This window comes from Toxorhynchites rutilus, chromosome 2 (genome assembly GCF_029784135.1).
Source record: "Toxorhynchites rutilus septentrionalis strain SRP chromosome 2, ASM2978413v1, whole genome shotgun sequence".
Lineage (NCBI taxonomy): Eukaryota > Metazoa > Arthropoda > Insecta > Diptera > Culicidae > Toxorhynchites > Toxorhynchites rutilus.
The window spans coordinates 254,766,139-254,791,531 of record NC_073745.1 but is presented as its reverse complement, the minus strand read 5'-3'; the positions used below and the strand labels follow the sequence as shown (position 1 = coordinate 254,791,531).

At 39.0% G+C, this 25,393-nt stretch overlaps 1 protein-coding gene and 1 pseudogene across 1 annotated transcript; both read right to left on the bottom strand.

The window, feature by feature from the left end:
• Positions 1-836: 836 nt before the first annotated feature.
• LOC129766824 (uncharacterized) lies at positions 837-3,493 on the bottom strand (annotated as a pseudogene).
• A 5,041-nt stretch (positions 3,494-8,534) lies between these two features.
• On the bottom strand, positions 8,535-9,937 carry LOC129768434 (uncharacterized). The gene is made up of 2 exons (XM_055770089.1): positions 9,783-9,937; positions 8,535-9,700 (listed from the first exon to the last, which is right to left on the bottom strand). The coding sequence occupies exons 1-2, from the start codon at positions 9,787-9,789 to the stop codon at positions 8,622-8,624; spliced, it is 1,086 nt and encodes a 361-aa protein (XP_055626064.1). The 5' UTR covers positions 9,790-9,937; the 3' UTR covers positions 8,535-8,621.
• Positions 9,938-25,393: the final 15,456 nt, after the last annotated feature.

Here is a 25,393-nt window from a genome sequence, read left to right as displayed (position 1 = left end):
TCTCGCCGTCCTCATTTTCCAAGAAATACGGCCCGATGACTCCACCAGACCATAATGCGCACCAAACAGTGACTTTTGGCGGATGCAATGGCCTCTCAACAATCACGTGTGGATTTTCGGAAGCCCGAAATGGAAAACCCTGTATATTCATATTGTAACACATCATTAGATTCAAAATTTTATTGTTTTTTCAATAGTAACTATTTTTAGCACTAAAAATGCATGCATTTTGAAGAAAATAAGAGTTTTGTAAGATCGTTTATGTTCCACTAGTGGTGGCATGGTTCCTATAATGATGGCACCTCGTATCTATAGTGGAGGTATATGAAAAGGTATATCTGGGTTTTAGGTAAAACTGATATTAAATACTTTTTTCTGGCTTTAATCATCATAAAGCAAGATTTTGAACACGGTTAAGATGGTATGCACTAATAAGGGAGTATCCATTTAGTACGTCAGGCAACATTTAATGAAAATAAACCTCCATGAAGCACCGTGACAACTTTCGTATATCTTTCATATTATTTATGACGAATTGTGAAATCCCCTCCCTCCAACAACGTGACGTTATTAATGGATAGCTCCCTAAGTAATTCAATTTGTAGCTGCATAGTTTATGGTTCTCTCCATAGAATTTTAATTAAAAATACCACCGTATTATGGGACAAAACACATGGCTTGGATTTATTATATGTAAAAAGACTGTGCATCGTGCACATTTGATTACAAATTCAATTCAGTATTAGGAGAATCTATCATTGACTACAAGTCTCATTGATAAAGAACGAACGAAAAATAAACTCCATGTAAAAAAATCATAATAAGCAGACAGAAACTTAGTTATGTTGTTTCAGCTTCAGTGCCTCAAGCAACATCAGCTTTTGTTGCTTCTGACGGTTATGTTATGCCAGTTTACTCTGCTTCTTATTCTCTTTTTCTTTCGTTGTTGCACTTCTTTCTGCTTCTGCTTTCGGATTTTCTCTCTCTTTCTCTCAATTTTACTTTGCACAACTTATTTTTGTTTCTGCTTTCGAATGTCTGCTTTCTCTTTCTTCAGTTCTTCGGCTCTAATTGTCGCTAGCTCTCTCTCCTCTGCTTTGGCTTTCTTCTTCACTACTTCGTTCTCCTTTTCTTCTTCAAGTTGACGAATTTCCGCAAGCCGCTCCGAAGCTGCCAAGACTTGGTAGATTTCCTTTTATAATTTCGGTGACTGCTGCTTCTTCTTTGAGTGGGCGGCGTCTGAAGCAGTTCCGCGAAGCTCATTTTACGTCTTGCAATGTTTTTTTTATCCCTTTTGTTTATTTTAGGCTCATTAGCATTTTAGCTGTAACAGAGCCGAATTTCAATCGTGTACATGTCACATGTTTATCATATCTATAATTAGCACATTACACTGTTGCCATGTTTTCGGCGTTAGAGTATTCCCTTCTATACCATTGCATATGGTACAACATTTACACAGTTGCCATATAGGCGTAAGAGTTTTTGTTCTGTTCTTCCATTATCCAGTTAGACCGGACAGCGGAGACAGTTGATTGATCATTGTTGAGTTATTTATAGAACAGCAGCCCGATGTGTCTTGCAGAGCAGAGCAGTTGTATGGATGAATCGATCTTATTTCGACCGTGGATCGATCTCCATCGCTGATGATTGTTGCGTGGACGTAGTTATTCTGTAACAACACAAAGATGGTCAATGAGGGCCCTGAGTTTTGAACTCACGATCGATCGCTTACTAAGCGAACCCCCACGTCTTGCAATGTTGTCTCCATTTACTTCCTTCAGCGCTCTGAGTGGTGTAATGTTACGCTCTTCGAACTCAGAGTAATCGTCGCCCCTCTGCTCGACAAATGCTGAATCCTCTCCAGCGATAGAGTTAGTAATCGGCACCTCAGGAATCAAGTTGGCGGCTTCCATATGTTGAAAACCAAAGGCCATTAGCAACATCTCGTAAAGCTGTCGAATGATTTCTTCTTCCTCGGATTTGACTGAGCCGTCATTGAATTCGTCTATGCGTTCCCTGCCAAAACATTCTATCGCAGATTGGATTGTTGACGTTGGAATGATAATCGAATCTTCCAGAACATCTTGGCCAACAATATATTCGTTTAATCCATGACCCTCGAGCACAACGGATGCTACAGGATCCTTATGAACTGTCTCGGAAGCATCAGATACAGACGGACTAGCCTTATTCTCGCATACTGTCCTAGCAATGTCTTGATTGTCCTCAACCGCATCGGATGCAACAGTATCGTTCTCAGCTGGTTCATGGGCATCGGATACTGCAGGAGGGTCGTCATCCTCAGTTACTGTCCTGGCAATGCATTTCTCGTAGTCAACATTATCTGTGCCAAAAGGAGACAGACCACAAACTTTGAATCCGTTTTTAATGTTTTCCTCTTTGATCCCTTCATGTATCGCTTTTTGCAACACGCCGGGGAAGTCCTTCAGCGAAAGATTCACACCTCCGTTGTTCATCCGCCATTCCGATATGGCATCTGCCCAAACGCTCTTTAGAGGCCCGAATATGGCAACGTCTGCCGGCTGCGTAATACGCGTGGTATTTGGGTATAACGCAATCAATACGATACCCAAAACCAAACAAAGTTCGGCCACCTCCGCAGCCGTATGGGAGGAGTGCCCATCCACAAACACCGGTAATTGAATGTTATTTTTAAGGAGATGTGGATAGAAAACATTCCTGATGGATAACATAAAATTGGTAGTATCCATCCATCCTTTTGGTCTTTTACCGATACCTCAGTCGTCATGAAAGCTCCGCAGCACCTGGTGGTACAACTGATCCATCCGCACCAAAAGAAAACATGACGGTTATGTTCTTGTGACTGTCTGCGTGTTCAACTTCGTACACATTTTTGCTGCCGCGAATAGCAAGCACGGCTTTTGTCTGCGGATGTAGAATGATGTTTCATCGCCGTTGAACATGCGACCTGGATTCAATGCTGCTGCCATGAGATTGTTATTCTCCAGATGGGAGCCAAGGTCCGCGAAATATCCGCGAATGTCAGCCTCTTTGACCTTTGCACTGGCGGACGAAGTGCGGAAGGTAAGCTCGCGGTGCCGATGAAGAAATCCTTTCAACCATTTTCGACTACACCCATATTCTTAACACATCTCTATTTAAAAAAGATTAAATACAAACCTGTAACGTTGTTTTTAAACGGATTAGGACGAGAATTGGTTTCGAAGAAAGCCTTTACTTTATTCATCAGCAACTGTTTCGTCACCGGAAATCCTTTCTTCTGCATTGTAGCCAAGTATAGGACAAGCTTCCGCTCCTCCTGGTCGGTAAGTACAGTCTGAGGCCCTTTCCGAGCTTTTATTGTCCACTTGCCACTAAGCCGGTAACACACGGTAGATTGAGGAATGCCGTAAGCTTTGCATGCTGCGTAAAGAGTCTTTTGCTTGGAGGTCACTAACTCCATGCAGCGGGAAATGGTCGTTTCACCGTATTTCCGCACAGTCTTCATTGAGAAATCCTTTCTGTAATAAATCGGGGAGTCACTATATGTATTTGCATGAGTAAATAACTGTTTCTTACCCGATATAACAACGAATAATAATCAAAACTTTCACTGTCTACGATTTGTTTCGACGTTCAACTTTTATTACTATACAACCACTATTGCTACTACCTCCACTATAGGAGCACTTGCCCTATTTCAACCAAACATGACAATTGAAAATTTTCGGAAAACTCTGAAAAAAATGGAAAAGTTCGAAAAATTCAATTCGTATATGTTCTACAATTACATATTGACAAGCGTTATTAGTCCATTTTATGTTTGCGCTAACGAAATTGATCTTCGTTCGAAAGCGGATGCTATAACGAAAAATAAATTTTGGGCGAGACGAAGTTTGTCGGCTCAGCTAGTCTCTTATACTATTAATGAATCACCAATGCGAGCACTTGAATAATCTTACCACCACAGCCTGTAGCAATTAATCGCACTACTCATGATGTGGTACAACAGGAAATTCCCCTTAACCAGGAATAACGGGCCCCGGAACACATCCGTAAGACCAGCTGAACATCAAACTTCTTTCCGGTGGATTCAAAGCCCTCGACTCCTTCAAATGTCGTCCACTGCCACTTTTATATTCCTCAGACACGCACAAATCGTCACCATCGCCATCATTTCGTCCATGGACACTTCGCCGTGCATCGTTTGCAGGTCAGAAGATGACGTGGAAGGTGGTTTTAATTAATTTATCATCCCACACACACGTGTCGTGTGTGGTTTTCCACTATCGCTTCCTCTCGATCGCTGCAATCACATCACCATGGCCTGGCCTGGCTTGTTCCGGCAAAACACAACACAAACGCACGGGTTTTCACTTTTCTTATGTTATTGTACCGGGCGAGCTGTGTTTGACACCTATTAGACGTTGGTGAGGTGCGATAAAAAATGCTGCGCATAAGATGGTTGAGTAGATTAGAGCTAAGGATGGGAGTAGATGGAAGGGGTGTGCAATAGATAACGCCCATGCAGTAAACTTCAATTTTGTTCCCGTTCAATTAGTTTACCACGGTGCTACGAAAGGTATGTTTTGTATAGTAATTTTTATTACAGCAAGATGATTATTATGACAGGAAGATGAAAACGCTTTACGCTGTGTAGCCCGGTTATTCTTGACAAGATTCATAACTGGCACGTTTCCGAAGAGGCGTCTTTGTCTGATCATAGACAGATTATTTTGGAATGGGATGGTGGCATGACAGTTCAACGAGAATACCGAGATCCCAAAAAAAAAACAACTGGGATCGGTATTCCTTTGAACTCGAGTCAAAAACTCTAAACTCAATAATACGGTCGATTCAGTAGCTTGAATCAGCCTCAAAAGAATTAAACGAAACGATAGTCTCTGTCTACAAGAAACGTTCCTTGGTGGAATAAAAGACTTGAACAGCTTCGCAAAACAGCGCGGAAACTGTTCAACAGAGCAAAAATTAGTTCGGACTGGTCTCAATACAAAACGTCTCTAACTGAGTACAGCAGAGAACTGAGACGATCCAAACAAAAATCCTGGGTATATAACTGCGAAAGCATTGAAAGTACTCCAACCGTTGCTAGACTCAATAATACTCTGGCAAAAGACCACTCAAACGGGCTAGGTTCCCTTAAAAAGGACGACGGTTCGTTTACAAAAACTGCTTCAGAAGTACTAGACTTACTGATGAAGATTCACTTTCCGGAATCTACATCTGTCCACTCGAATACAAATCCTGGCTATAATGGCGACACAAAATGCTCTCGATGGCACCCTACAAGACCTGAAAGTGCAAAGGATGTCGCTAACATAGTTGCTGGGTTAGTCTTCACGTGAGCCAGAGTAGTTAACGCGGTGAGATCCTTTCTACCTTACAAATCTGCAGGTGCAGATGGAATTTTTCCAGCCCTGATTCAAAATGGAGAATCAAAACTAATTCCACCTCTAATCGAGATTTTTAAGGCAAGTCTGATACTAGAGCACATTCCTTCGATATGGAGACTTGTTAAAGTAGTTTTCATTCCAAAAGCGGGGAATCGTGACAAATCACTCCCAAAGGCATTCAGACCAATTAGTTTATCATCAATACTGCTGAAACTATGGAAAATGTATTGTATGAATACATAAAGTCTGTATTCATGTCCAAATGCCCATTATCTAAATACCGGTTTGCCCACCAATCAGGCAAATCCACAGTAACAGCGCTACACACGCTTGTAACAAAAATTGAAAAATCTCTCTTGTCAAAAGAAACCGCTCTATGCGCGTTTCTTGACATCGAAGGTTCCTTTGATAATGCTTCTTATCTATCAATGACACAAGTGATGAGAAAAAGACGCTTCGATAACTGCATAGTCAAATGGATCCAGGGCATGCTCACACATAGACGAATCATCTCGGAGTTGGGCGGGTCGTCAACATATGTGATTGCAACGAAAGGTTGCCCACAAGGAGGGGTCTTATCACCCCTTCTTTGGTCACTTGTAGTTGACGACCTTCTGATAAGTTTATAGGTAAATGGATTCGAAGTTGTGGGCTTTGCCGATGATCTAGTCATAATGGTACGAGGCAAGTTTGACGACGTGTTGTCGAGCAGAATGCAGATGGCTTTAAACTTTACACAATCTTGGTGTATCACAGAAGGTCTGATCATAAATCCCTCAAAAACAAATATTATTCCGTTCACCAAAAAGAAAAAAACTGCATCTGCAGTCTCTACATTTTGGGGGAGAGAAAATAAAAAGCAGCGCTTCAGTGAAATATCTAGATGTAATCTAAGATGCTAAATTAAATTGGGACGCGCACTTAGATTCAATAATCAGCAAGTCCAACTCAGCTCTATGGCTTGCTCTAAAATGATAGGAAGAACATGGGGCCTTAAACCAAAAATGGTTATGTGGGTTTACACTGCAATTGTGCGGCCTAGGATAACCTATGCCTCACTTGTATGGTGGCCAAAGACTAAGGAGACTGTAGCTACAAAAAAGATAAACAAACTCCAACGACTAGCATGCGTTGCAATTACTGGAGCAATGCGAAGTACACCCTCAAAGGCATTGGAGGCTATCCTTCACATGATACCTTTGAACCAATATGTTCAGCTAGAGGCTTAGAAAAGCGCTCTAAAGCTTAAAAGATGGAAAAAAAAAACTAGACGGGGACAAAACTGGTCACTTGAGCATCCTGAATCTTTTACCCATTGGACCAGCCTCAGAGATGAACAATGATTGGATGGAACCTAGGACCAATTATGACATTCCATACAGAGTGATCGAACATTCTCGCTCAGTATGGGATGAAGGTGGCCCCAACGTTCGTAATGGTTCAATCATGTTCTACACTGATGGGTCGAAAATGGGAATCAGAACAGGTGCTGGAGTGTATGGTCCCAGAACAAAAATCTCTGTGGCTATGGAAAACTGGCCAACAGTTTTTCAGGCAGAAATAGCTGCAATAATAGAATGTCTAAATGTCTGCCTCAAAAGAAAGTATAGACATGCTAACATCTGCATATTCTCTGACAGTCAAGCGGCACTTAAAGCTCTAAATGCCTTCAAGTGCTCTTCAAAAATTGTCTGGGAATGCATTTCCCTTTTACGGCAATTAAGTCAGATAAGTTCGGTACAATTGAACTGGATTCCTGGCCATTGCGGTATAGAGGGCAACGAGCGAGCAGATGAACTTGCCAGGAACGACTCAAACTCACCATTCACTGGTCCAGAACCATACTGTGGACTATCCGACTGTGTGTTGTGTGTATAGGAGCACTTGCCCTATTTCAACCAAACATGACAATTGAAAATTTTCGGAAAACTCTGAAAAAAATGGAAAAGTTCGAAAAATTCAATTCGTATATGTTCTACAATTACATATTGACAAGCGTTATAAGTCCATTTTATGTTTGCGCTAACGAAATTGATCTTCGTTCGAAAGTGGATGCTATAACGAAAAATAAATTTTGGGCGAGACGAAGTTTGTCGGGTCAGCTAGTCTCTTATACTATTAATGAATCACCAATGCGAGCACTTGAATAATCTTACCATCACAGCCTGTAGCAATTAATCGCACTACTCATGATGTGGTACAACAGGAAATTCCCCTTAACCAGGAATAACGGGCCCCGGAACACATCCGTAAGACCAGCTGAACATCAAACTTCTTTCCGGTGGATTCAAAGCCCTCGACTCCTTCAAATGTCGTCCACTGCCACTTTTATATTCCTCAGACACGCACAAATCGTCACCATCGCCATCATTTCGTCCATGGACACTTCGCCGTGCATCGTTTGCAGGTCAGAAGATGACGTGGAAGGTGGTTTTAATTAATTTATCATCCCACACACACGTGTCGTGTGTGGTTTTCCACTATCGCTTCCTCTCGATCGCTGTAATCACATCAACATGGAACTTGCCAGGAACGACTCAAACTCACCATTCACTGGTCCAGAACCATACTGTGGACTCTCCGACTGTGTGTTGAAAAGCGAGCTGAAAAAATGGACAGGGAAGTGACAGCCAATTGGATGGCTGCAAAACTTAAACAGGTGAAAAAATGTATTACGCCGAGTATTAAAATTACTCAACAGTTGCTAAGCCTTAATAAGAAAGATTTAAGCACATTCACTGGTCTTGTAACAGGACACTGCCCGAGTAAATACCATCTTAAGAACATAGGTTCAGCACAAGATGATATTTGTCGCTTTTGTAATGCCGAAAGCGAAACCTCGGAACATTTGCTCTGTAACTGCGGAGCTCTAACTAGACGCAGACTTCAACACCTTGACCAAGCTGTTCTGGAACTCAAGGAAATATGGTCTGCGTCGCCGATCAGGATTATAAATTTTATCAAACAGATTATTCCTGATTGACACCTATCTCGTTATAGCTTTCAGTCTACTCCTTCATCAATAAGTAGTGGATAAGCTTGAAGTGTAGTATAAAAAAGAGGTATACCACAATAGTTCAAAATAATGGACGCAGTAGTTCACACCCAACAGGGGAAAAAAAGATGAAAACAAGATTTAATGAATACGTCATTCAGCTTTATTAATTTTTCATTCCTTCACCAAAAATTGATGAAATACTGCAAGTGCAAAACTGTGTAAGATTACAAAACGCTCATAGTTATCGTTACTACGAGGACAACCACAGACGAAATGGTTTGGATAGATCCCCCAGATTCAATTGGTTTTGGTTTGCCGTGTTCCGAATTTGCAGAGCTGCCAGATTGTCCTGAATTTCCAGAACTTCCAGAGTTCTCCGAGGTGCCAGATTGTCCAGGAGTACTTGAACTTCCGGAACTGCCAGATCCATGAGAACTTTCTGAGTTTCCACTACCTCCGGAGTTTGTAGAATTCGCAGCGCTTTCTGAGTGTGCAGAATTTGCAGAGTTCGCAGCACTTTCAGAGTTTGTAGAATTTGGATGTGCAGAATTTCCAGAGCTTCCTGAGCTGCCCGAAGTGTCGGAACCTCCCGAGCTTTCGGAATGTCCAGAGGTTGCAGAGTGACCGGAGCTACTAGAATCACTAGAGTTACTCGAGTTTGCGGAGCTTTCTACTTTCTCAGTAGAACTCGCTTCGACCTCGCGACGCACTCTCACTACATGTTCACTAATATCCGACTCGTTTAGATGTTGCTCCTCATTGTCCGATTCCGGATGATTTCCGCTTTCAGCCGGTGCTACTTCAACCTCCGGCTCCGGTCTAAATCCATCTTTATCACAATCTGGCTCCACATTGTAATCACAGACACACTCCTGAGAGTTCCAGTAAAGATTGTGTGGACAGGACAGCTCTACAGGATGCGTCGCAACGCAAGCATAGAATTTTCTGCAGTTGTGATGCTTCATAAATACAACCTGATCGTCGGGACTCGTTGCCACCGGACAGCTATTCGATTCCGACATACACTGGCTCCTGGAAAGCAGGCTGGCGTTGAAATGTTGCTTTGAATTTGGAGGGCGGGTACATTTTGCTGCACGCCGATAATCGCACAACGTTGCCGACTCGTTCCACTCTAATCCCGCGGGGCAATCCTGCTCGACCGGTTGTGAACCCACGCAGGTTAAGAACTTTGAACAACTGGTAGGATGCGGAATGTGTACGGTCACTGACGGGTCGAAATCGGTGGGACACAGCAGCGAGGCATATCCTCCCGTTATGAGGAGGCCGAGTGTTACGGTCAAAACTGTAGGATTTTCATAAACCCAAAATCTTACATTAAATTGACGATAAATTGACTCATTTATAGTTGGACGTTTTATACTTACGAATCATTTTGGAGATCGTATCAAGAACCCTTTACGCTCCAAACGTTAATGACAGAGGAGCTCGGTATACGTTTTTATATGAGGCATGAGATATTTACCAGCATTTTATTTGCGAATCGAGAAAAACTGTTATCGCTACATCAACTTGACTTGTTTACTCATATACAAGACATTGTTTGTACAGATGAGATACGAGAAACAAATGTAAATTATCACGATTAGTGATTGTGGCAAATTCATTCAAAAATTATACAGACAATTGTTACGATATTGTTTGCAATACGACCTGCGAATCAGAAACTGACCTGATGAACACGACAAAATATTGTTTGAAAATTCTGGAATCTGCTTTAATATCATGATATTCTAACGCAATGCACAATAATCAAGTTGATCACCTGTAACGAAGCTAAAAATGCTAGTATACAATCCACGATTTAGGTAATAGCCCACTCTCAAGCCCTTCTGTCCAACATCTGTCATCAATCCCACATACTTCTCGAAACCTAAAATAAAATGAATGTTTGTGTGTAAGTGTATTCTCAAGTAACGTTACACGCAACCCTCGAGTACAGACATTTGATCGGGCCGCCGACCGACCGTTGTCCCTGCGAGCAGTTAATTGAAGTGCAAATAAGTTCCACCGGCATAAGATATCAGACATCAATTTACCTTCGAGTGGCCCAAAGTACTTTCGTGCCGTTCAATGGAGCATGTGAAATTTGATAATTGATTCCACTCGCCTTACTCTTTTTCATATTGGGAGCCGAGAGCCAAGACGGGAAATTGTGTCTTATTTCAAGTATCGATTTCCTCGGTAGGTGTATAGGAAATGAACCTGACCGTGGTACAGGTAGTTCCCCTCCCCTATTCCTGGTGGAATTATTTTTGACTAATGAAGCCTTTCGTAAGCGATTTGAATACACTGCGTTCGGACTTGAGCGTTACACCGGATGTCGGATATGTTATATCGGTGCTTCCTTTCCATGGGAGAGGGTTTCACAAAGCGTTGTTTCGATTTAAATTCTCCTTTCAATTGGAATTTTCGATATTCGATGCCAAACATTGTACCTCCACTGCTAATTTAACGAACAGACTTTGTCCTGTTGGTGGGGTTCAGTTTCGGTGAAAAGTATGATTCATCGATTAGGAAAAAAAATCAATCCACCAACTGAAACAACAAACGATTATACGACCGGTGGAATTGTGTTTTGAAATTGGCACCAAATTCCCTGTCACCATAAATCAAACCTTATCTCTAGCAGCAGCAGCAACTTTAGCGAGTTGCGTGTCATCGCCGCACTTAGAAACCCTTCGCCAAAATCAGACACATCCACACACATCGCAGATGAACGGAATCTCATTTTCTCAATCATCGAAGGCTCGTTCCGTGATACGGAAGACGCGCCCGAAAATAACACATCACCACACCACATCTCTTTCACTTTTCCACTCTCTCTCGGAGGGGCAATAAAAACAAATTGAAAATTGTCCTGTTGCTACGTCGCATATGTTCAGGTTGTTTTGTAGGAGGGTTGGAACATTCAGTCGGTGCTGGCAGTGTGCAGTTTGTACTCCCTGGAGGACAAGCCTTCTACGGGCCGCAACCGACCGGCGATTGACGGTCTGTGCAGCGCTTGGCAACGCTCAATCTTTGCGCTACCCTAAGCAATCACGGCTACGATCTAAAGCATAACTAACTCTTTCGCAACAATTGTAGATTGGTGAGTGGTTTATCACAAAGATCGTTGGAATATGCTTCACGATTAATTTGGACCAGGATCCAAATGTTAGTAGAACCTGATTTTCTAGATGTATTCCTGTGATAATCGCGTCGTTGTTCAGACGTGTAAACAGATTTCTAGCTTTCTGAAATTCTGTAAATTAAATTTTTCACGATGATCATAGCGTCATTAGCTTTTCCTTTTCATTTTTCTAATTGAAAAAATGCTTTTGGTCACATAACTTTTCTCTTCGCGGATATATTCGTTGTTGTTTTTTTTCTCTTATAACGTTATCAGCCCAATTCCTTCATATTAGTTTCATGTTAATATTTTCGATAGACATCATGACAGTGATTTATTTGCATAAAGTTTATTGCATTTTTTTTTATCCCATTTATTTATTTAAGGCTCATTAGCATTTTTTAGCTGTAACAGAGCCGAATTTTAATCGTGTACATGTCACATGGTTATCATATCTATAATTAGCACATTACACAGTTGCCATTCGCCAGTATTCCTTCTATACCATTACATATGGTTCATTCACATAGTAGCCATTTAGGCGTAAGGGTATTCTTTCTGTTCTTCCATTATCCAGTTGGACCACAGGACAGCGGAGACAGTTGTCATTGTTGAGTTATTTATAGAACAGTAGCCCGATGTGTCTGGCAGAGCAGAGCAGTAGTATGGATGAATCGATCTTATTTCGACCGTGGATCGATCTCCATCGCTGATGATTGTTGCGTGGACGTAGCTATTCTGTAACAACACAAAGATGGTCAATGAGGGCCCTGAGTTTTGAACTCACGATCGATCGCTTACTAAGCGAACGCGCAACCAATGTGGCTACGGAGACCGGAGCTACGGAGAATAAAAAACATCAAAATAAACTCTTTCGCTTGAATGTAATTTTCAATACCAAGAGGAACTGGCAGATTGTTTTTCAGCAACGATACGAATAAAAGTTGCGCGCGTGTATGTGTGTGTGTGTGTGTGTGTATGTGTGTGTGTGTGGCAGCTGCTCCGATGCCTCAAGCGGAACCAATTTTTGATGCTGGTACTTTCTTGGTCGCCTTTTCAGTGGCATCACTCTCCTCCTGATGGATTTCTTTCTGGCCTAAGGTACACAAACAGGCTATTGGTGACACCGTTCATCAGCGCTTTTATGATGAATGAAGTTAGCTTCACCACAACAGCGGCAACATGCTCCAATCGCTGTTCAATTGTATCTGAGTGGATTCCCGGGCGGCGCTCGCTTATATACCGAGTGGTGATTTCAATAGCCTGTTTCGAAAGCAATTTTAAGGCTATTGAAACAAGTTTTTGGATCAAAAAGTAACAAGTATATAACGCGTAGACATTTTTTTCTTTCGAATGAAGTGTTTATCATACCATTTCGTTCAGTTGTTTAGGAGCTATTAACGCTCAAAATCTCGGTCCCCGGCGTAACGCCTTCGTTTTCGAAACTTTGATTTTACACCCCGGTATAGAAATGAAAGACGAAGTCCTACGTCAAAAAAAAAACATTTCCACTTTCGAACAAAAATTAATTTCGTTAGCGCAAACATCAAATGGACTAACAACGCTTGTCACTATGTAATTGTAGAACATATGCGAATTGAATTCTTCAAATTTTCCATTTTCCTTCAGAGTTTTCCAATAATCTTGTTTGGTTGAAATGTGTGTATTATTTTTACGAGACCCCCTCTCCATTTCACAGGAGGGAGGAAACATAAAAAAAACATTTCTCGTACCCAAAAACCTCCACATGCCAAATTTGGTTCCATTTGCTTGATTAGTTTTCGAGTGATACATAAATTTTTGTTAAATTCATTTGGAAGTCCTCCCCCCCTCAGAGAGGGGGGAGGAGTGTCAATTCACCATACGTTTTGTGCCCCCTAAAACCTACACATGCCAAATACGGCTCAATTTGGTTGATTAGTTTTCGAGTTATGCAGAAATTTTTGTTTCATTTGTATGGGAGCCCCCATTTAGAGAGGGGAAAGCAGTGTCAAACCATCATAAAACACGTATTGTTCCCTAAAACCTCCATATTTTTCCCTAAGTTGGTTCGATTTGCTTGATTAATTCTCGAGTTCTGCAGATTTTTTTGTTTCATTTCCATGACTTCCCCCCTCCCCCCTTACAAAGGTGGAGGAATGTTGAACCACCCTAGAAGTGTTTCTTGCCCTCTAAAACCCCCACATGCCAAATTTTTTTTTTTTTTTTTTTATAATTCGTTTATTTGTACAGGCTCAGTTACATAGGTTTAAAGAAGCCAAACTCTCAACTATACTTTTACTATTAACATGTTTTCTTAATTCTACGGTTAATGAAATAGGAAACCGATTACTCGCGGTCGACTCGAGTTTAGAAGGGTGACACATTTTCTTTAGGAAAAGGATGGGATGTAAGGAGATTGTAACCATGTTCACACTCACACTCACACTCACTTTCACATTCATACTCACACATCACACTGAATTCTTAATGCCAAATTTGGTTCCGTTTGCTTGATTAGTTCTTGAATTATGCAGAAATGTATGCTTCATTTGTGTGACAGTCCCCCCTCCCTCTCGGAAAGAGGGGAGGAGAGTCTATTCACCATAGACAGTTTTCGTGTCACCTACAACCTTCGCATGCCAAATTTGGCTTCATTTGCTGGATTAGTTTTCGAATTATGCAGAAATTAGTCTTTCATTTGTATGGCAGCTCCCCCTTAGAGAAGGGGGTGGAGTGTCTAACCACTGTCCACATTTATTGCACCCTAAAACCTCCACATGCCAAATTTGGTTTCATTTGCTAGTTTAATTCTCGAGTTATGCAGAAATTTGTGTTTAATTTGTATGTAAAATAATCGAATAAAATTATTTCAAATAAAGCGAATAAAAATCCAACTTCGGACACTAAATCAAATTTCGAACAGATTGAATTCAAATTTCGGAATTTTTTGTAATTTTTCGAACGAAGATTACACTACACTTGATTTTATGTTATAGTCAACTGCGAAACACTCACCAAGCAATCACAGTAAACTGTTAACGATGATGAGAACTGATGAAACACGGGAGAAATTTTAATACTGATGAATGGGTTAATTCTACGTGCTCACGCTAAGCAAACGTCAAACACAAACGATAGTGAGTAGTGTTGACAGACAGACAGAAATCCATTTTTATACATAAAGTTAGATCCTGCTTAAATTATGTACATTGCCCCTACTTAAAATATGTATCTACCTAGAGTATCTATTGATCAGAGGATACAAACAGTGTTGCCAAACGTATAGATTCATCTGGAAAGGTACAGATTTTTTCGATTCTTTTGGTACAAATTCTGTACGGTACAGATTATATATTTTTGTACAAAAGTACAATTAGATACAGATTTTCTGGAGTGATAATTGATAACACGTGGAGTAGGTAAAACAGGTGGGGCAGATTATTGATTTTAATAATCGGGCCCTCAAGACTACTGCTATGTCAAATCCCAGAAACATTCCCAAACGCACAAGCATAGAAGAAGTATTGTTAGCTTTCCAGGTTTTTATTAAGGAGAATGAATACCGTGTCCAAATATGAAATTGCTCAGTAAAGAAATTTTTGTTGGGCAAAAATCAGTGACCTGAAAAGAAATGACGATTCACTCGCTTTTCAACCCTTTGCGTCGGAATTATTTTTACTTCAAATAGCAGTGATGTATAACTTTGTGAGATTATATGCAGAATATGTATAACTGAGCGATTATGAAAGATGAACAAGATTCATTTATTTTTATGTAAACTTCAGATAAGTAGTCTGTGAAAAAATGTGTTTTAATGTGTTGCTATAATTCGTATAATATCTTTCGAAATAGTCCCCAAAATGCAGTTCAGGTGTTCTTATGTATCATCAAAATAAGGGGCTGTCCACATACCACGTGAACAACTTTTTGGAGAATAGGAGTTACGAAAATATCCACGCTTGTCCACGGCGAAGATGTAGGGGGTTTAGATAATGTCCACGTGGACATTATATTACATATTTTTAGGTATATTTATAGTCAAAATTGAATGTGATCTGCTCTGTTTTTACAAATTTTTTTGAACTTTACGGCCACCTTGAGTACTCTGTACACATAAATAAGGTTGACGTCTAGATGGCGTCCCTTGCAAAAATCTACTTGACTATCACAAAGCACCATTTTTCAATGAATACGTGTCAAAATTTGACAGCAATCGGCCGACTGATTCGTGAGTTACTAAATTGCATGAATTGGGCTTCGAATTGCTTCCGCATCCACCGTATTCTCCAGATCTGGCACCCAGTGGCTATTTTCTGTTCGCAGATCTGAAGAAAATGCTCGCTGGTAAGAAGTTGAGAACGATGATGAAGTGAATACCGAAACTGAGGCCTATTTTCAAAAGAGTACTATAAAAATGGTATAGAAAAGTTGCAAGATCGCTATAATCGTTGTATCGTCCTCGAAGGCAATTATGTTGAATATAAAATAGAATTTTGCAGAAAAAAAGTGGTTTACTGTGTTACCGAACAAACATTTCAGCCGAGCTGTTATGTGCTGAAAGAAACGCACATGAACTGAGATCGATCAATTTATTTCAATCTGTTATAGAGGGCCATGAATTCCGTCAATATAAAGACACCTAAAAAAATAAATAATGTTATAGTTTTTTGTAGTATTTTTTTAATTCTTTATTTTTGATACTCTCAGCCTCCTGAGCTGATTCGTCTCAAAATTTTGTAGTATGAAAGATCATTACTTAAGGCAATATTTTAGTCTAGAAATTTGAAAAAAAAAACATTTTTTCTTCATATTTCTGATGTTTGGGCATTGAGGAATATATCCTAGAAAGGACCTTCCGAAAATCTCATTGTTAAGCGAGCTATTACCATTTTAGTAATGTGGTATCTTATCTAGAACGGCTATGACAAATAGAGGATAATGAACTGCAAAGTTTAAAGCCTCCTAAAAACAAAGAACCTCAACCTATAACAATTAACTTTAATCGCGTTTTTCTGGAAGCTAGTTTTTTCAAACTGGGGTACACGATATCTCAAGTTCTACTAACCCGATTTATTTCGAATTTATATGAATACAATCTGTATGCATCTCCCTATCGCATGAAACCGTAAAAAATGAGTTTTTCAATTTCACTATTTTTAAAAAAATCGGGAAACGTGAAAAACACATTGGAAACAGCATTTTTCTTTCTTTTTCTTCACGGCTGCCATTTTTTTTAAATACATGTTTTTGACTTGTCCGAGGTTCGAGCGGCATCTATATTGATTCAAAATCTGTTCGATTTTTTTGTTTCAAATAACTGGAAGGATTGGGATCGTGTACGCCATGGCACAATTTTTTTAACCCTCTCACTTTATCAGCTTGTAGCTACTCTAATTACGAATGATTTTTTACCTTTTATTTTTGTTTCATTGTTGAAAGATAGACAAACAAATAATGATATGATGGATAGTAAAAATATCATTTGTTTTATTTTTTTCGGAGCTCGAAAAGACGTCCGAAATTCAATACTCCCTTAAGCTGAATTAAAAAGCTTCCGCTCTTTTTGACAAACTAACAAAGTTTTCTGAAACTTGAAACGAACAACAAATTCTTCCCTGGGTGCACGTATCTCTGGAGATCTGTTTCTTGCAATGATGTTTCTCTTAATTGATATCTAGTAATGTTTATAATACGCTACTATTGGGTTGTCTGGAAAATGCATGCTACTACTGATGACAATCAAATCGAGACACTTCTTAAGATTAATGAGTTAACAGATGTCTAAAACCACCGTTCATGAGTACCTGGTGAAGCATGAGTACGAAAAACGCTACAATGTACCGACCGAAACACATTTGAAGGAACGCATCTCAGTGTGCGATTCGTTTCATAAACGCAACCGAAATACATATTTGAATCGAATTGTAAAGGACATATCATACACACAATGTTCACAATGATGTTGAGTTGAAAAAAACTTGGGCAAGTCAACAGAGCCCTGAAGCAGGTTTTCGCATGAAGGAAGTCAGGGTCTGGGTCTTGTGGGACTAGATTAAAATCAGTATCGAGCGCTTCTACCAAGCAACTAGTTTTGATGAATTCCAGTAAGTACTGTTCGCAACTGAACGTATCAAAATCAACGATCCAGAACGCTTCTAGGGCTGGGCCACATCTAGGAATCCACCTCACCTTACTCATCAGATATTGCATTTTCAGATTATCAATTGTTAAGATTCCTGTAAGAACTACAACTCACTGTATAGCATGAAAACCATATAGTGAAAGCTTCATAGCACATATATGAAAAGCATATAGTGGAACAAAAAGGTACATCTATAATCGAATAGATGTATGTATATAACTTATGCTTTTGATTTCTTCCTCAGAATCGGCACGAATTTTTCCGGACAATATTTAGCATGATTTAAGAATAAAGGGTTATAGGTCAACGAAATCATCGATCACGATGGTATTGCAGGTGTTTTTTTTTTTGACTAAGTTCATTATAGCCACCAGGAACCTGTGAAAGCGAAAGTCGTTGATGCTTGACGTTGACGCGGAAATATTTCGTAACCTACGATCACGAATGTACAATGCCGATTTAACTGTTCCCGTTAAAAAAAAAATCGGTCAGCTATAACAAAAATACTCGAAAGTAACTTCATAAGTGATTTTTTGATATGAATAATAAGATAACGTAAATGGGATTTGGATGAAAATAATGAGCTTCCCGGACAATGTTGAAAAAAATCGAAGAATTTAAAACAAATCTTTACTATGAATAAGGCTATCATTTTTATCAATAAAAACATGGAATAGAAATAACAAACTTGAAATAAAATTTTCTTGATTTTCCAAAAACTGGAGGAGTGTCTACGTGGACAACGAGGTGAGGGGTATAAGGAATGTCCACGTTTGTCCACTGAGGAGGGAAGGGGTGTTTAAAACCATGCTTTTTATGTACACGTAGTATGTGGATATCCCATTATAAGTTTCACGTCTTCCGTCTGTTTGAATATGCCGGATTTCGCGCCAACTCGACCAGATGTTGGCATGACCCTCTCACAGTTGAATGAAACTTTCTGGGCGTGAAGACCTTACCTAATTGAACAACTTGGCAAACTTAGTTTTCCGAAAATTTATCTAGACCAGGGGTTCTCTAACTACTATGGGCAATAGACCCCTTTTCCAGAATTAAGTGGTGCCTCAGACCCCTATAGCCAAATTTTTCAAACAAAAATTTATTTCTAGTTTTTGTCTTATTCATACAAAATTCTTACTAATTTAAAGACTTTGCGGTTGGTTGACCTCTTATAAGGCCGTAACAACTATATTTCCACATCCAGAAAATATTTTTTTGCCGCACTTGGAATATTATTTCAATATTTTTCTTGACCAAAGACTTCTAAAAGTTTCTGGCAATACTCAATTTTTTTAGAGCTGCTAAAAATGTACGATATTGATTTGGAAGTCATTTTTATGTAAAAAAAACGCGATTTCAGAGCGCCGACAAAAAATTCTGTTTATATATATTTGTTGAACATGCAACAAGTTTATATGTTTTTTTACTGTAAGTGTTCTATTTAGAATCTGCTGTGTAACATACATACAGTTTCTTCAATAATAAAGGTGTATGATAAAAAAATCTTTTTTTTTTCTTCGTAAGTCTACATAAAAAAAAAATCGCTGCACTAGAGATATTGATTTATATTTTGTATGTCCAAAGGCATAATAAAATGAGTTCACAAGGCAGCGGCAAGCAGAGTTTTTGGGATTAACGTTCTATATTGCCACAATTTTTTTCAACTGTTTCAATAGTTTATTTTTTATCAAAGATATTGTTCCTTGCCTAGTTTCCACGGCCTTATGAAGGGTTAAGCCAGGATAGCAAAATGGTTTGAACAGAAATCTGGATGTTGTAAAATCAAAAGTCGGGATTTATCTGGATTTTTTATACTTAAATTAATGGTTGCAGACATGTGCATCGAACCGCTTTCTTCGGTGTTCAGTGATTTTTTGAAAAAAAATTATACGAGGTTGTGTCCAAGATACGACCGCATTGTTGATGTAGAACTACGCTGTTATTTTATATAAGTCGCTTGTTTATACCTTCGGATATTATTCTATAATGCTGTGAAATTTTAGAAACAACTGCTTAGTAGAATAATCTCTGAAATGATTTTTTCATTGTAGAATCAGTTGACGATAATTGATTGATGATTCATTCTTGCCCTCGCAAAACAATCGTATGTCGCAATTTATTTCATGTCAATGCATTGAAAATTTACCTCGAGGGCTATTCCGGTGGCCTTTTTCGAAATTGACATAGACTCAGCTACAGTCGATTATATACATGTTGCATCAGCACCATTATTCCATATCTAATAACTACATCAATATATCTTCGGCAACAACAATGACAACATTTGCAAGTATCAAATATCATGCTACATGTTATTTAGTATTGCCTCAAAGGAATCGCACTTCTAGTTATCGTTCGTATGAACTAATCGTAAAACAAGCGCCAAACAAGCGTTCACCATAGCATGCATACAGAGCCATACATTGGTGGCTTGAAACTACTATCAATAAAATCATTTCTGATCATTTTGCGCTATTCTCGAAAGAAACGCTTCTGTTAATATTACTGGCCTCGGAAAGAGTTGCATTACTTTCTCATGCTCGAGAGAAGCGCAGCTGTCACCCTTAGTGGAGGAAGTTTTGCTACTGGCAAGCAAAACCTAATCACATACAAAATTCCAGAACATTTACTTTCTTGATGACTAAACAAGAGAAAAAAATTCTTTTTGTTAATAACAACCTCGAAAACAGTAGCAATGCTTCATTATGATCAATATTAGCGCCAATGCAATCCTAGTTGAAGGCAGTTTTGCGACTGGCACGCGAACCCAAATAACCTATAACATTCCAGTAAGACATTCAAGATACTTGGTATTCCCAAATAATTTTTTGATGCTCAACCTTAATGTCTGCTTCGCCATAACGTCAGTTTAATGCATTGATGCATTCTCAAAGGCACCAACGAAGCCATTATGAAGACGGAAAATAAACAATGTTAACTGCTTGGGAAAAGACCGAATTATGCCGCACAGCTTGTACTCTGCTGTAACACCCATCGATGCGAATTCGCTGATGAGTTTGTCAAGAGCGACCGCCTTCACCACCAGCGGGGGGAGTTTGATTTTGATTGCTGCCTGGGCGTTTACATTTTAGACCGACACGCCGAAATCGCCTACTTCGCTGTTGTTCGGTGCGGTGTCACATTCGCGAAGGCTCGGTTCAGTGCGAGCGTTTTTCACTGCACCACCACCGCGTGCATCATTAGATGACGCTTACATCGAAATTTTATTGCCCCTGGCAATGCGTTCGATTTTTGAAGGGCTCGAGCCTGCCTTCCTCTTCTTCTTGCTCATCGCACACTACGCGAAGCGTCCAATTTATGACGCGGAAAGAAGAACACACGATACGTATAACTTTAAAAACGAACAGAAAAATCAAACGACGATTACCAAGTTGGATTACCACTGGTGGGATACAATCTTAGATCGAAGCGCAGCGAAAGCAAAGTGAACTGGATTACTCAACAGTCCGATGCCGAATGAAAGTTTGCTTCAGCGAGATCCACTGTTTATACTCTTGGCAAGTATTCCCCTTCATTCTTCTTCTTTTCCTTTTTTCATGGAGACTTTAAATCCTACGATTTTCCCTCCGTTGGTCGTCGATAAGTTGCTCGTTATTGATAGCTCTGTTCGGGAAAGCACTCAAATGGACAGAACAAATGTATGGGAAAATAGAAACACTTAAAGTTTTCATTAATTTTAACCATTTACTAAGCAGGGGGTTTTAATGTATGGCATTTTAAACAAATCTTACGGAATTTCCGATTCGTTTAGTATGTAAATCGCCAAAATCCGTTCGCGGCAAAAATAGTTATTAACGTTAACTTTATTTCATAAAAACGTGACCTGTTTTCTGATTTGACACCCTTAATGAAAGACGTAGTTCTACGTCAAAAAATCTTAATTGCTGGAATGCCATTTCACCATCACGGGTATTTGTGGCTGATATTGGTGATATTGGACGGGTCCAGCATAGTCAGATTTATCATAACCTAGTCGTTGAATTCGAAGTTGATGCATGAAATTAGCCTTAAGCCGGGTTCAGACGGTGCGAGTAAGCATACGAGTCGGTCTAGTCAGTTACTGCAGTGCAGCTACTCACACCGTGTGAACACATCATGCCAGTTATTGTCATGTGTGATCCGGCGTGCGAGCTACTTCAAAGTTTTTTGAATTTACTCGCACTTGCATGCTTCACAACGTCAAAAACAGAATTTAGCGTTCGAATCAGTGATGCCAAATGTAATGAAATGTCTCTATTTTTAAGATATTTGAAAATATGTGAAGATATTTATAGACTTCAAAATTATTGGAAAAACAAATAAAACCCTCATAGTTTCTAAACGAAATAATTGTTATTTCGTTTTGCACGCTGGCGGGGCACGCTTTCTTTTTGAGATAGTTTTCTTGAGAATCTCTAATATAGAATCATTATCAGATCACAACTTACAAAAAAAGTATTGTTCTAAGAAACAGAATACATATTCGATTTAAAAAAGTACATTTTCATTCATTATTAAAATTTTTGAAGCGTATTTATTGCACCTGCAAATCGACTATCATTTTCATTTCACAAAATAAATAAAATTAAAAAAAAATCTTTTAGACTACCATTTATAACATCACATCCTTTCGGAATTATCTGAGCTATGGATGTTTTCGAGATTCTAAAAAATATCGACAACAATCCCAACGATATTCCAAAACAAAGGCACATCAATGTCATTTCTAATTTAACTCTTGCAGGTACAGCATCCCTCATGACTGTATCTTGGCGTTGTATTCGTGGAGCAATTAAATCCAACAGTTTTTTCACTTGTTCAGGTGTTATTATCAACACTGCTCTGTAATCTCGGGGATCCTCATCGTAGAGTTCCTTCAATATTGTATTTGTTGCTCCTTTTCTTTGCATCTAATTCCTGGCCCGAATCCTTTTCTCTTTCTGCTTTTTCGGATAGTACCTTCAGTTCAAAGAAATTCAGCACAAAGTATGTATTTTTAAACACGATCAGCGTTTGTTTTGCTATAAAATTGTGTGATGATACATTCAACTGAAAACCTAAGATGAAAACTGCCAATAAAGAAGTCGATTTTGGACCAATCATTTGACAAATTCGGACCTGATTGCTGTTTCTGACTATTTGATGGACATTTGAAAAGTCGCCTGGCATCCCTGGTAAACCCGTGCCGTAGTATCTAGTTTCTCGCCAGCAGCTCACACTGTGTGAACGGACAAGGCGAGTCAACCAATTGTCAAGCGAGTCCACCGGGTCAGTAGCTGCTCATTGTCAAGTCAGCTACTAGCAACGTATAAATGGGCCTTTAAATTCGTTGAGTCGATCAACATATATTTTTTCCATCGTTTACGTACCCCCTTATGAGTTGTTGAGCCGCTGTCCCAACCTACACATATTCTAAGCTCTCATTATTTGGTTGATCAAACGCAACTTTATTCAAATCTTTTATTGTTTGCATGAACTCATATGTGAAAACAATATCCAATACCGTGCGTGAAATGCTCGAACCGGTAGGACTCTCACTTTGAAATAGTTTATTCATGTTGTAAATCACTTTGAGTGTGTGTGACAAAAATGTCAAATAAATATTAGTCTGCCACTTTGGCGTTCTAAACATGATTAATATGTTCCACAAATCCAAAGTAAAATCGGAGTGGTTCATATCTGCAGAGGCAATGAGTGACCAAGTGAGCTACGTGTTCAATCAACAATGGTGTGTGCGTTTTCTATCGTTTCCATCGGTTTTCATCGTTCAGCATAAAACTGTAAACCTCAAATGTCATTTTTAAGCAAGACGGCGCATTATTAGTAGTGATCGCTTCATACAAAGCTGATTGCGTTTGTTCTGTCACGCTTGAAGACGCAGAAAAGTGTTTAAATGACCCGTAAGTCGTTATTACTTATTTAGTAGTGTTGTGTTGTGTTACGTGCGGGTTGTGTGGTGTAGTCAAATGTAGCCATCAGATTACATTCTTCGCGGTGAAGAAGTTACACCCAAACATAAAATAGAATAAGAATATTTGGGATAATATGGAAATTGCAAATAAATTACCTTCTATAATTCCTCATTCATGCTCATTCATGCTACAATTTTCTGGGATTATCTACCTGTTATATGAACAGTTTGAACAGGCGGACGAGACGCCACTGCATATCTGTCAAGCACTCTTTGCACCACTGCTTCCAATGAAAGCCAAGAATTTCATGAATCTCATCACATCACTAGTCCGCAAGGGACTGCCGCTAAGACAGCGTTTGGTTGACTCAATTTCATCTGGAATATGCTTACACACATACGAAGAGCATAAGGCAGAACTATAGTAAATACACTCCATAATTAAAAGCGAAGGTCAATCTCTTTTAAGCAAAGCGCCAAGAAAGTTGCCTGGTGAAGTCATGGTCCTTGCTCCACCAGCCACATATCCAATTAAATAAATTTGGTATGCAATTTTGTCCCTCTTGAACAACGAAATCATCTCGTCATACAACGTTTTAGAATCCGTTTCGGTAACCTGTATAAAAACAATCATTCATGAACAGTATACCATCCTTCCAATAGCTGGTTCTGGTTACTAAGGGTGCTCATACACTGTTTGACCGAAGTCAAATATTTGACTATTTTTGACAGATAAAATTTGATCAACGGGTACTAATCAAATATATTCGACACAAAACACGACAAGCAAATATTCAGTTATTGGATGTCTAAAATATTTTTTGGTCTGTTCTTCGAACCTGCCAGTGATTAGGTTACCCCAATTATTTCAGTCGATTTTTTTCCATGTTCGATGTTTGACATTGTTTGCCACTGTTGATAATTGAAGAGTGGAAAACAAAATAGCCAAAAAAACCAAACATAAACTATAAAAAAGTGTCAATTGTTTGACCTCCGAACAAACAGTGTTCAGCTATCTTAAGGCTAGTGACTATTTTTTAGACAATCCACCTGAACGGATTCGTAAATGACTATTGGGCTCCTCGTGTTGACCATCTCCCAGAACATTCGTGATCACAGCAACCACCTTTGTGCTTCTCAGTCGCAGTATGATTCAAGAAATCCTTCAATCCTCCATGACACTTTATGCCCCAAGGGGTCGATGTTGACCACTTTGAGAACCCCTGATCTAGACTAACATATGGAAAGGGCCAAATATTTTTGACCATTTTTTATAAAAATATTTTTCTCGGAAATGGTAAGACCTACAAAAAAGTGATCTATGGAAGAGTTTTAGGAAGATAGTTGAATTTTTAGGAAAAATACTGAAAAAATATTTATTGAAATCCTACACTGAAAAAAATCGGTTTCAAAAACTTAAAGTCGATTTTCTCAAAATGGTCATCCCGATGGTAGATAAATAGTGTATAAATATATGCCCTATAACTGTTTCATACATCGCAACTTGTGAATATTTAAAGCAAAAAAGTTTTTCTAACAAAAACTTTTCCAATATTTTGTTGAAATTAAGTTTATTTCTTTTTTCAGTGCAGAAAGCCAACCCAAAAAAAAATAATAATAAAAATGTTGAATGAGTGTTTTAGAGATCTTAATTTCAAATCAAATGTAATAAAACTTTTTTTGAAAATAAATTTATTTTTATTTATCTGATCTTATCCCATGTACATGCTAACTTATATTCTAAGAGATACAATCATCGTATCTTTCCTATTTTTTCTTTTTATCTATTTATCATTTTGAGGATTTTGGGATCATCTACTGAATTTGAAAA